Here is a 14,040-nt window from a genome sequence, read left to right as displayed (position 1 = left end):
AACACTACTATTATAGGACAAGCCAAACAGAGAACAGCCAGGGAATTCCTAGAGGCATGGCACTCATCCACAGATTCAATCAATAAGCACATCGACCTGGACCCAATATACCGGCCACTGCAGCGGACAGCTGGAACTGACAACCGGAAGCGGCAGAGACAAACCACTATAAATGCCAGAGGAAACATCACAGAAGCGCTTCACAGGAGGCTCCCAAGCACTGAGAATGTCACCTAGACAGGGGACGAAACGTCTGCAACACAAATTCCCAGCTCGGCGAACAGAACCACAACAATCTGGGGTAATTATACACAGATCACTGAAATCAGCACATCATGTGAATGGGTAGTTAAGAAGGCATATGGGAATGCTTTCACCAGTTTTGGCATAGAGAATAAGAGCAAGGAGATAATGATGACAGAGCATTGGTCAGGCCACAACTGGAGTATTGTGGCAGTTCTAGTCACCTCATTACTGGAAGGATGTGAAAGCACTAGAGCGGTTACAGAGGAGGTTCATCAAGATGTTACCTGGAGTGGAGAAATTGACGTAAGCAGAGACTTGGTATACATAGATTGTACTTTTTAGAACTAAGAAGACTGAGCTTTATAAGATTACAGAGAGATATGGACAGGGTGAATAGAAAGCAGCTGTTCCCATTACTCAAGGCTGAATCAGGATATGGCTAGTTTTAGAGTAGTGGGCAGAAGATTCAGAGGGGATTTGGAAAAAGACTTATTCAGCAGGTGCTGTGAATCCGGAATGCACAGGAAAGATAGTGGAGACTGGTAACCTTACAACCTTTTAAAAATATTTGTGAGAGTACTTCAAATATCATAACATTCAGGCATATAGGACAAGGGCAAGAGATTAGGATTAGTACATTTCTAGTGGTAGTTATGTCAGTGTAGACTCGATGAGCTGAAGGCCTTTTCTACGTTTAATGAATCTACTGTTTCCCTACACTCGTGTCACTTGTACCTTTTTTTGCTTAATGTATCTATTTGTCTTCTGAAAGTTACTGTTGAATCTGCTTCCATCAATGAAGTGCATTCCAGGTCAGAACTGCTCTCATCCAGAAAAAAATGAACTTCTCTTTACGTTCCCCTTGGATTTTTTTAAACCTGCATATTGTGATCACCGTCCTGCAGTCAAAAAAGTTTGCCTGTTTTATTCCTAAATACTAATAATTTTTAATAGTTCCATTACAGTTTTCCCAAGCTTCGCTTCTCTGAGGAAGACAAATTCAACTTCTCTGCTCTTGCCACATAGACTCGTATGATTGAGTAGAATGGAAGGTCATTCAGCCTGATGATTTTATAATCATTTGTTGAATGTGTTCCATTTATTTCCTTTCTCTGCTCTTTCTATTTAATCCCTGCGATAGTTTTACTCCCTCAAATATTTAACAACTTCCTTTTTCAGAAGTTATTATTGAATCTGTATCCCCATCAGGCAATGCGTCTCAATCCTTCAAAATGAAGTTACGTGACAAGTAATATTTTCTGTCTCCCAATGGTGAACGGCCTTTTTCCACACAAACTTTATCTGTGATATCATTTCCTGTCATTTCTCTTCATCTACTTTGAAATGCTATAGTGGCACATCCTCTCCTGTAACATCAGTTCACTGTACCCCACTACTACAATCAAGCACTGTTATCATTTAATTGAATGTGACGCCTCTTGTTTGTGTTACCTTTGCAAAAACATCCTTGCTGACCTGTCATTTCTGTGAGTCAATAATTCAGCTGTCTGCTACATTAACCAGACATTTGACCATTTAAATTACTTTGTGTTTTTCCTCCAACTTATTCCCAATTCTGCAGAGTTGTTTTATATATTCCTCATAGTCAGCTGGCATCCTGCTGGGCAGAAGTTCTGCTCGACAGCATACGGTTGTGTTTAAAGCTGGGTAGTTTTAAAGTCAGCCACTGCTGTTACCACCAAAAGAAAGCTGCACAATAGGGCTTGTGTCGAGGGGAGCATCCAACTGAAGTCATCTAATCCACCACACCTTGTATTAAATATGGTGTGCTCAACATTTCAGTCTTTCTTTCATCAAGCAAGCAACTTGCATTGTCCTTCTTTTCAATAACATCACCCAACTAGGCTCCAAAGATTTGGGCGACATTTTATTTATTTTCCCTCATTCTTTAGCACACAGGCTTTCATCAGTGGTAAGTATCTTGGATCAGTGGCACTGAGCCAAAACTCCCATTGTGTACACTGCTCAGTGTATTGCAAATCAGACTAACAAGTAAGAAACATTCAGAGTAATTGAAGGAACCTATTTTCCTTAATTACCAAAAGATTTTATGTGATACTTTATATTCAAAGGAGCAGTTATCATTTAGAAAGTTAAATGATCTACAGTGCCATTCTGTTATTGGTATTTAATGAAAGTGCTATTACACCAATTATTCAAAGCAAATTTCATTGGAATCTTGCAGCACATTGAGCTGTAACATTATACTTGCCATAATTCTGGTTTTATTTCAAACTTTGAATGTGATTTATTATAGTAAAAGATAAAATGCTAATACACAATGTAGGACAGGACTAATACACCTTCATGGGCTTGGATTCTTATTAAATGATCAATTTTCCTCTTATTGATTGTAACTAAGGTAGCATAAACAAATTCCATTGGATTTTTTTTTCGTCGGGTGTTAAAAGGTTGAGTGAGAGGGAGAACTGGGTGATAATGTGCTGATTTTTGACTTGTGGAGCCAAAGGTAATTCTCAAACCTGTTGCCTGCAAGTTTGCAGTGTAACATGGTACCAATTGCAACTTGATTTCCAAACAGAAGAATAAGGAATTGATATGCTGGCTCTTGGACAAAACAGTCATGTTTAGCCCTGCTTTTAATTGTAACCTTGTAATTGTATACCCTCGAGGACTTGGCTAACAATTTAAAAATTATTTTAAAATAGAAACAGCTTCTAACAACTTTTAAACTTGTGGTCCCAAGTTATTAATTCACTCAGTATTTCAGCTGAGCCTGACTCAGTGATGTATGAAGTTCTAACGTAACTTTCTTTGCTTTCATGTTCTATTCCTCTGATTATAAACCCAGGGTGCCTATTTTAACCCATTTATCATTTGCTCTGCTACCTTTAAAGATTTGTTTATAAGGTTTCTACTCATCAAAACATTTAAAAGTGGTTTCATTTATGGGAAGACAGTATCATATATTAGTTCTCCCAAAAAGCGTCACCTCATACTTTTCCAGATGAGTTGATATTTCTGTTTAACCATCGTAATAAAATGCAGATCATTCTGCTATAACATGACAGTTGTATTCCTCTGCAACTTTGCACTATAGAAAATCGTGCTATGGAAAACCGCTATTAAAAAATCCTGCTGTAGAAGATTGCTAATAGAAAATCGCTATACTCATTCAGTAGAACGTTTGCATTATCCAAACAATGTCCACAGTTCATCAATCATGTTATAGCCAATTCGCACTGACACAATGCGTGTTAGAGCAGAACATACTTCACTGGCTTCTCAGAACAGGCAGCATCTGTGGAAAGGAAAGAGTAATGTTTCAGGTCTAAAGGTAAAATCACTATCATCTTGCCAGACCATTAGAAAGAATGGTGATAGTTTAACCTGGGGTCACCACACCTCAGGCAAGGGGAGTGGTTGAGAAGGTGAGTCCTTCATGGTAACCTCAGCTGGTGTGGGAATTGAACCCATGCTGTTGGCATCATTTGCTTCAAAAACTGGCTATCCAGCTAACTGAGGTTTATAGCCTTCAGGATCAGATGATGTTACAGGTGGACGGCTCAATTTTTCTCCTTATGCACTCTGCACCCGTAAGGTGATGGAAGTCTGAAGGAGGATCATGGATCTGAAGCATTAACCCTTCCCTCTTCACACTACAAATTCTGCCTGAAGCACTGAGCATTTCCAATACTGAGTCTTGTAATTTATTATTCTGTTTGTCATGCTGCTTACTTTGTTTTTTTTTAATATAGGTTATCCAAGCATCAGAACAAATGCCTGCCACTGAACAGGTTGTATCCCTCGAGGAAACACATCTCAGCAATGTTGGATCGCAGGTGTTTGTGGCTTTGCCCAATTCCCAAGATTGTTCCTCAGGGCCTCATGAAATTGTGGCATTGAATGTGAATGATTTACTTGATGGGTCTGTGACACTCATCTGTGGGGAGACGCCATGAAAAATAGCAAGTTTAAAAATAGGCAATCTCAACACAATCCCATGACGTTCAGTGATATGAAGAAAAACCTTTGCTTCACAATATAGTTTATGATCACAGATCACACCAACTTCAGAACTTCTTTGAGTGCTTTATTACAGCAGCAATTTTACATATGTTTAGGAATGTAATCAGTATAAATATCTGGTAATTCTGCAATACCTGACATGACATGGTATCATATTTAAAATGAAGTTGTTAAGCTGGAGCTGCAGTGAGTCTAGCAGTAACAACAGTAGATGATCCTTTTTAATCCATTGATTGTTCCTTTATTCCTATCATAGGATCACAGTTCCTTAATGCCATAGAACAGGATTGTTCCAAGTTTGATCAGTGATTCATGATATGAGGAGTGCAGCACATTGGGAAAAGAGGTGTAATGGAGCCACAGAATTGGGTTTGACATTCCCATAGTTAAAGGATGAATAATAAACTCGGTGTCTTGAGAAAGGTGTGTTGACTTACCCAACCAACACTATAGCCCCTGTTAACACAGCCATAAAATGTATTTTAGTTTGTGCCTGCCTCCACCAGCAGAACAAAAGAAGGTTGAAGGATATAGATAGTAATTTCAATTGGCAAGGTGGAATTCGATAGTGCACAATGGTGACTGAGATTGATCAGATTGTAATATTGCTGCTAACAACCAGTTTATAGAAATGGTTCTAAATAGAGACCCTATTACATTTATGGATGCTGAAATGTGTAGCAAAGTTGGTTCAAAAGTATTAGAGATTGCAGGATGATATTTATGATAAATCCACTCTCAGCAAAAGGGCAAATCCCTATCAATCACTTACTGTCAAATTACCCTTCAAAGTTCATCAAAATTAGTTCTTCAAAAGCTTCTAACACACTAGTCCTGTGTTTGTTTGTAAAATAGCCAACCTAATCTCATTATTTTGCACCTGTATAAAATAAAGAGGAATCCATGCTGTTTGTATGAATGAAAAAGACTACCAGTATTTCTTTGATTTGGATCAATGTTGGACTGCCATTGTCTTTGCTGACTTGTTCATTGTCTGTACATTAACACATGTATCTAATTACTTTGCAAAAGAAAAAGTTTTTTTATAGAATGTAATTTCTGTTCCATATTAGTTATGAAACACCATTTCAACAGGTAGAATCCACTTCAAATTTATCTATTATAGAACATCAGTTTAGATTCTTAATCTGTCAGCCAATCTAGTTTTATTCAATAACATAAACAGAAGTTCTGGAAAAGCTCAGCAGGTCTGGCAGCATCTGTGCAGAGAAAACAGAGTGAATCTTTCGGGTTCAGTGACCCTTCCTCAGAACTTCAGTTTTTTTCAATATCCTGTCAAAATGTTGCTGTTCTAAAAATATTTTAAATGTTTTGACTTAAAGCTATCTAAACGTGTGGCAAGTAGTGATCAAATGTTACTTTCCCGTTGAATGCCCAGGTCGGATTTAAATATTTCAGACTAGTTTTAGTTTTAAGTACAAGATTGTGTAAAGTGAAATACAGCCAAGTGGTGAAATGAAGTAGCTGTCTATCAGTTCATTGTATCCCATTTGTGGCCGAAGCAATAAGAACCATCTGCTTTTGAAAGTACAAATGGGTCGAACCAGTTAAGCTGGTTTAATTATGAACCGTTCCTAAAGGCTATAAGAAAATTCAAGGATAAAGCAAGATAATTCAGCCCATCTCTCTTTCTCTCTCTGCCTATCTCCACATTCCAATCTCCAATTCCAATGTTACTGTGTTATCAGGAAGAGAGAAAGTAAAACCAAACCAGATCAGGTGGACCGATGTAACTAGACAAGGGAACAATGTCTCAAGCCTACAAAAGGCAGAGTAGGATGGCTGAACACTTGTTTGATGAACTAGGCGTTGTCATGAACTGCGAACACTAAATTGGTAAGAACCTTCACCCTCAGTCTGTGAAAACCTATCTTCTTTCTGAAAGATTAGTCTGTAAAGGGCTTGAGCGTAGACATTTTTACCCAGTTCTCAGCAGACATTCTCCTTAATCTTCCTTGTTTGAACGTTTTTTTTCACAGAGGCAGCAAAGCTAGTGTGTTGAAGATGAAAGTGCATCTCTGTAGAATGCTGATGTGACATTTCAATTGAGAAAGTTTGATATAACAGTAGAATGATGCTGAGCTATTGATATTACTTGCTGACCAGCTGACAGCTTCTCTTTAACAAATTTTTCAAAGCAGATTTTACTAACTAAACCATCCTCCATACTGCCCTTTATCCCTTTTTTGAATAGATTTATATTAAACATTATCAAACAATTTGAAAGTGAGGTACCTGATCCAGTACACGAATGGTTAAAGTAAACTGAGATAGAAATTGGGAGATGTCTTCTCCAATCAATTTAGCATCTTAAATAATAAACTTAATGGGGTCAACTGAATTTACAAGGCATGAAATGGAAGCTATTGGATGCAATCCTGGATCGCTAATCGAAAGGACAGGCCTATAATGATGTCACGGAATAATATTTAATTGTGACAGGCAATTATAATAGGAGTTGTAAGTTTATGAAACCTTGCAACTTTCTGAACCACAAATGTTATCATTGGATAAAGTAATGCAATTCTGTCTGCTTCCTCAATTAACCTTGTCAAACTTGCAAATATTGATATAATATAAAGGAAAAGATAGCTGTTTATAGCCTGAACTATTAAAATACCTTTGCATCCTTATTCTCCTTCCCCACTGAGAATTGTTTTTTCTTGTCATAGAAGACAGAAATGGTGATTTCTGCATTGGAGTAAAACTAACAAATCCAAAAGTCTATTGCTAAGGCATGCAACCAGTAGACTGGATGTGAGAGAACTTGTTTACATTATAACCTGAAAAATATTCTCACCATAACTTTCAACTAAGTTAAGGCATGTTTAATGCAGGTTTATTTTTTGAAAAAGATGGAGATTAATGTCCTTCATAATGAAGGGGACTGAGGACAAGGAATCACAAGGTGATGTTTGCTGGATTAAATTAAATGCTCATTGCAAACAATGGCTATTGTGTTAACATGTCTGGTTATTGCCATTAAATGATCTAAATCGCAGTCTTTTTTGAATATTTTGCTGCATCAAAGGGAAAGAAGAGTCAAACAGTACAATGAGCTGTGCGTTTTGGATGATGTTGCACGTGGAGAACTGACTGCTTTGGAAATCTGGTCTGAGTACTTCCAAAATGTAATATTTAAATAAAAATAAAAATAATTTTACATGTAATGCAACCTAAGATTTAGTAAGCCTTCCTATAAAACTAAATACATTTTGATCATTAATTTATCTTCCCATTCAGTCTGAACAACCCACGCCCCCTAAAGGGTTTTAAATTAAAACAGCAGACAACCCTCAATATCTTTCTCTCTTCTGAAACATTGCCCCCCCCCCCCCCCCCACCACAATCGTGTCTTGTTGGCAAAGACCCATTTTGTTCTTTTCATGTGATATCATTTGCACTTATTTTATATCTCTACGCTCACCACTAGCACTTTCTGCTGTGTGCACCCTCAATATCTGTTCCTCACAATTATCCTCTTCCACTTATTAATTAAAGTATGCAAAATATTTTCTACCAACTCAGTTCTGCAGACATCATGTGGGACTTGAAGTAGTGACTCTTTGCACAGATGCTGGCAGACTTGCTGACTTTCTCCATTTTCTGTTTTCATGCCTTTATATTATGGCTGTTTGCCAGCAATTGTTTGTGAAGTCACTGTAGAGCTGCCATTTTTCACAAATTATCATTTTCAAATGTATTTCTTTCAGTAGTGTTCATTGTCTAGTTTAAGAATATATTTTCATGCTGTTCTGCTAGGTGCATTGACTTACCAATCTTAACTTTCAGTTGAATTGCCTTTTGAGGGCAGAGTCCAGAAGAAAAAAAAGGACTGTAAATCATCTAACTTTACAAAGCTGAGTAGGACAAAGTCACCTGTTGGACTATAACATGGTATCATGTGACTTCTGACTTTATCCACCGCAATCCAACTCTAGCACCTCCACATCAAAGTGAAGTAGCTCAGGCATTCAGACTCCAAAAGCTGACTGATGGTTAGTTACTGTTAAAATGCATGTACATTTTCACAATCTTGTGTTGTCCAATCATTGGCCATGCACCCTTGACCTAAACTAGTGGAGCTTTCTGTAAATATGTAAAGGGTAGAAAGATATTACGAATATCTTAAATGAATTGTTGTAATGCCATTGGACCGTACAGTTGAGTCAGAACAGAATCAAGGCTAGGAATCCAAGATCATTTGGAAGAAATTAGAAAAACCATATTACTGACTTGACATTAATCACCCTTTGACGCTGAGGAAGGCAAAAGATTATTCCGTTGTTTATCAAAAACTTTAGTTCAAGTAATCCAACACTAGGGTATAAGTCACCACAATAAAAGAGACTTTTTGTCACTTCAGTTTATTTACTCACTTTGCTGTGCTTGACCCTTTCTATTGTGCAAGCTTTAATGAACAGTGACCACTGAACACTAGGTTCATCAACACTTCCTTCCAAGCCTGTGATCGCAACCATGTTAAGGACGAGGGCAGTGGATACATGGGACTGCCACTGTTTACACGTTCCTGTCCAAGCTATACATCATTCTGATTTGGAAATGTATTGTTGTTCCTTCACTGGGTCAAATCCCAAAACTCCTTTCTTTAAAACAGCATTATGAGTGGACCTACGCTTAAAGGACTATAGCCATTAGAGAAGGTATATCTCTATCATCTAAAGGGTGTTTAGGGATAGACACGCGAACAACACGTGGACCAAATATTGAACTACAGAAGCAATCATCCTAACATCCACAACCGAAGCTGCATTAGAACAAGAATTCAACAAGCTGCCACACGTTGCAAAACAGAGGAACTACACAGAGCAAAGTAAAATCATCTACACCATATATTCAAAAAGAATGGGTACCCAATGAACACAGTCCGCCGATTTCTCAGCAGCAAACCCAAACAAGCAGACAAAACTCATCCAAAAACCCTAGCCACTCTCCCCTACATCAAAGACCTCTCAGAAATGACTGCCAGACTACTCAGACCCCTTGGCATCATGGTAGCCCACAAACCCACCAACACACTTCTAAGCTAATAAACTTGGAAGTCACTATGCAGACAACAAGCAAAACTAATGTCATTTACAAAATACCTTGCAAGAACTGTAACAAATATTACATTGGACAAACAGGCAGAAAACTAGCCACCAGGATACATGAACATCAACTAGCCACAAAAAGACATGACCCACTCTCACTAGTATCCTTACATACTAGTGAGGAAGGACACACTTCGACTGGGACAACACATCCATCCTAGGACAGGCCAAACAGAAACACGAATGAGAATTCCTAGAAGCATAGCATTCCAACCGGAACTCTATCAACACACACACTGACTTGGATCCCATTTACCACCCCCATGAGAAAAAGAACCGTAAATGACATCATCAATTTAAGGAATTCCACACATATAAATAGAAATCGGGCTACGCCACCAGTGCTTCATCCGGAGGCTCACTGAAGATGTTACCTATTATGGTGATGAATCTTCCAGCTCAGGGAGCAAACCTACAGCTAGAACCTCAACCTGAGCTAACTACCACTATCTTGATGTTAGTAAAATGGTTGATGCTTAATTTCTATCATAGAATCCCTACTGTGTGGTCCAACAAGTCCACAACAACCCTCCGAAGGATAACATACCCAGACCAATTCTCCTACCCTGTTACTCTACATTTCCTTCTCTGGTATGTTGAGAGTGTGGTGCTGGAAAAGCACAGCAGGTCAGGCAGCATCCGAGGAGCATGAGAATCGACATTTCGGGCATAAGCCTGATAAGCAACACATTATCAGTTTTTATATATTAAGACCTATAAAATAATGATATAACAGTCACAGCAAAGTACAAATAAAAAAGCAGTGATGACAACAGTGACATGAAAAGCTAAGCTTTACAGATATGTATCATTGGGTTTCACCTAATTGCATAGCATTGAGACAAGTTAGTTTTGGTAATGCAATGGCTAGGTCAACTGTTTTTCCATGTATTGAAATGAATAGGGATGGGAGGTGAGGGGTAAGAGAAATAAGTAGAAAACTTATTCTGCAGAACACTGCAGAAGACATCGCTTGCGAGGTTAGTGACTCAAAAAGGCAGCTGCTTTATATGCGCTATGGTCATAGCTTTCACTTATTTGTTTGCCTCATGAACTTTCCCTTCCATGATGGACAGAAAGCTGGAAATTTTTGAATTTTATGCAATTTAGGAGAAGTTACAAAAAGCAATGTTTGAATGAACAAGTCTTTATGATCATCTGCTTAAATGTTTGTGTGGCATTATTCAACTGACAGAGCATACCCAAGAAATCATAGCATGAATTTGATTTGAGATCAAAACCTTTACGTATCAGTAAAATATTTAGAAAATCTATATTTTCCAATCTTACAATACAAAGGAAATTTATCATTAACTTTTAAAAAATGTTTCAGAAGCTGCTCAAGGTAAGAGGGAAAATCCAAGCCTCGGGATTCTCAGTTCTGGAGCAGAAAATCACGAGCACTGATGATTGAATAAACCCTGTAGAAACCCTAGAACATGTTTTAAGATTAATCAGGAGAAAGTTTTAGATGTTTTAACGGGGTAAGAAAGCGATAGAACGTAAAATCCTTATTTTTGATATTTGCAGTTTGTTAGGAATTGCAAGAGAGACACAGAAATCGACTTTGGTAAACAGCAGGTAAGGTTGGGTGATTGATTTCAGTTACATCACACTGTAAATTTTTGCTATAAATTCTGTGTTACGATCGAGCCCTCCACAATCACCTGATGAAGGAGCGTCGCTCCGAAAGCTAGTGTGCTTCCAATTAAACCTGTTGGACTATAACCTGGTGTTCTGTGATTTTTAACAATATTTTTAAAATCTGATTGGTCTTATGTTATCAAAACCATCAGATTTAAATTTAATAGGTTATTGGTAGCTAAGTGCCTGGATTAAATTGATTCGCTAAATTAAAAAAAAACTCTTGTCTTGATAAAAACTGCTGCTTGGCATTTTGATACAAAATATTTCAAGTTGGGCTCTCTTTGTTCCTGCAAACTTTAAAGTAGCTCACGGACATCCATTTTAGCTCTAAGCACTGAAAACAACACCATCTTTTAAAGGGATCATGCAATACCTCTCCTATTTTTACAATTTTACACACAACTTTGCAATATGTGTCTACTCCTCCTCTACTCGTAACAGCTCCCCAGTCCCTCCTGGCATCTTCCCATGCAGTTAGAGAAGGTGTAACACCAAGCCATTCACTTCCTTCCTTCTCACTATCCAAGGATCCAGATGCACCTTCCAGGTGAAGCATCATTTTACCTGCATTTTACTCTACTGTATTCAATGCTCAGAGAGTGGTCTTCTCTACGTTAGGGAGATGAAATGCAAACTGGGTGACTGCTTTGCAGAGCACATTTTCAGATGGCACGGTGGCTCAGTGGTTAGCACTGCTGCCTCACAGCACCAAGGACCTGGGTTCAATTCCACCATCGGGTGACTGTCAGTGTGAAGTTTGCACACTCTCCCTGTGTGTGTGTGTTTCCTCTGGGTGCGTTGGTTTCCTGCCACAGTCCAAAAATGTGCAGGATAGGTAAATTGACCATGGTAAATGCAGGGTTACAGTGATGAGGGGGCATGATGTGGAGTTGATGGGCCGAATGACCTGTTTCCACACGGTAGGGATTCTGTCATCTGTGACAGAATCTGTCTGTAAAAATGGCCCTGAGCTTCCAGTTGTCTGCCACTTCAACACACCATCATGTTTGCACACCAACATTGCTGTTATAGGTCTACTACTGTGAGGTAGCAGTGCTAACCACTGAGCCACCATTCAGATCTGTTTATATTGCAGTTTAGATATCATGTTGTTATTTCCTATTTTTCATGCAAGGAGAGTTATGTCTATCTTCTGTATGTACATTTTTTCACCTATTCATTATAGAAATTAAAACAAATTTGCATTTATATAGTGCCATCACATCCTCGAAATCACAAAGTATGCTTGAAGGGCAAACACTTGAATATAGGGCAAGCACACTTCAACCAATCTGTGATAAGACTTCACAATCAAGAAGAAATGACCAGATAATCTGGTGTTACTGTAATTGCTTGAAGACCGGTGCTCAATGTAACTGCAGATAAAGCCATAGGAATCCCTTACATCTGCTTTTATCATTTTATCCAATGACAGCACATCTAACAATGACATATGCTGTCAACACTGCACTGAAACATCTGCCTGGCTAATATGCTGAATTCTGGTTGTTATTGAATGAAAGACCTCTTGACATAGAGTTCAGAAGGACATCAACTGCGTCAAACTCACACACCTCCTTTCAAGTAATTTTGTTTCCTTATAGGTCATGTCATTATCAAATGAGTTGTCTTTGGATGTCGATAAAAGCAGATGTAAGGGATCCCTATGGCTTTATCTGCAGTTACATTGGGCACCAACCCTCAATCAATAACACTAACAACAGATAATCTGGTCATTCTCTTCTTGGTTGTGAAATCTTGTGATACACAGATTGGCTGTTGTGTATTTGCCCTATATTCAAGTGTTTGCAAAGCGTTTGCCTCATATGGGACACAACAGTTCAGCATGTGACACTGTCCATAGACTCTTGGTAATTTTGCTGCACATTTTTACATGGAGCGGTGCTCCCCAAACCTTTCCCCACTGTGATCCCAACTCAAAGCTTGAAATGTTTGATGTCTCTGTTACAGCTGTTAAAACTCACTCAGAGCTCCACATTGCCCATTGCTGCTATCAAGCTTGCAGCCCCAAAATTCCATCTCATGATCCCATGTGGGGTCCAGACCTCCACTTTGGGAAGCTTTGATCAATAAATTGAGTGGGTACAGACACACTAATGTCATAGGGAGTGAGGCTTACTAACTTTAAAGGCACAACTTGATTAGAAGCCTTTTTTTGCAAAGTGGATCGTGTCAGTTTTGTTTCAGAAACACATCAGGACTGAAAATTCAGTTGAATAGTTCATAATTGTGTTACTGCCTTATTGAATTCTTTGAGGATATGACAAAACACATTGATGCAGGTAGGGTGGAGCAGTGGATGTGGTGTATATGGATTTTAGCAAAGCACTTGAGAAGATTTCCATGGTAGACTCATTCAGAAAGTAAGGAGACATGGGATGCAGGGAAATCTGGCCATCTGGGTACAAAATTGGCTGGCCCATAGAAGACAGAGAGTAGATGGAAAGTACTCAGTCTGGACCTCAGTGACCAGTGGTGTTCTGCATTGATATCTTCTGGAACCTCTGTTCTTTGAGATTTTTATAAATGACATGGATGAGGAAGTGGAAGGATGGGTTAGTAAGTTTGCCAATGACACGAAGGTTGATGGAGTTATGGATAGTGTGGAGGGCTGTTGCAGGTTGCAACAGGACATTGACAGGATGTGATAGGATTGGGATAGGATTTATGGGTATCTGGAAAGACACTGCTTGATTAGGGACAGCCAGCACAGATTTGTGAGGGGTAGGTCTTGCCTTACAAGTCTTATTGAATTGAGGTGACCAAGCATGTGGATGAGGGTCGAGCAGTGGACGTGGTGTACATGGATTTTAGTAAGGCATTTGATAAGGTACCCCATGGTAGGCTTATGCGGAAAGTCAGGAGGCATGGGATAGTGAGAAGTTTGGCCAGTTGGATAGAGAACTGGCTAACTGGTCGAAGTCAGAGAGTGGTGGTAGATGGTAAATATTCAGCCTGGAGCCCAGTTACAAGTGGAGTT

The 14,040-nt window shown here is 38.8% G+C and overlaps 2 protein-coding genes across 2 annotated transcripts in view; one reads left to right on the top strand and one right to left on the bottom strand.

Annotated features, from left to right (window-relative positions):
• Window positions 1–7,557, top strand: part of LOC122540176 (zinc finger and BTB domain-containing protein 40-like) — a 25,269-nt gene extending 17,712 nt beyond the window's left edge. The window contains exon 4 of the mRNA XM_043675511.1: window positions 3,987–7,557. Within this exon, the coding sequence (XP_043531446.1) occupies window positions 3,987–4,190 (204 nt within the window). The 3' untranslated portion in view covers window positions 4,191–7,557. The remainder of the gene's footprint in view (window positions 1–3,986) is intronic.
• Window positions 5,826–14,040, bottom strand: part of zbtb40 (zinc finger and BTB domain containing 40) — a 105,467-nt gene continuing 97,252 nt past the window's right edge. The window contains exons 16-17 of the mRNA XM_043675396.1: window positions 7,568–7,574; window positions 5,826–5,848 (exon numbers count right to left, since the gene is read on the bottom strand). Coding sequence (XP_043531331.1) covers window positions 5,826–5,848; window positions 7,568–7,574 — 30 coding nt within the window. The remainder of the gene's footprint in view (window positions 5,849–7,567; window positions 7,575–14,040) is intronic.

This window comes from Chiloscyllium plagiosum, chromosome 34 (genome assembly GCF_004010195.1).
Source record: "Chiloscyllium plagiosum isolate BGI_BamShark_2017 chromosome 34, ASM401019v2, whole genome shotgun sequence".
In the NCBI taxonomy this organism is placed as follows: domain Eukaryota; kingdom Metazoa; phylum Chordata; class Chondrichthyes; order Orectolobiformes; family Hemiscylliidae; genus Chiloscyllium; species Chiloscyllium plagiosum.
The sequence above is the reverse complement of the archived record's forward strand: the minus strand, read 5'-3'. Positions and strand labels throughout refer to the sequence as shown.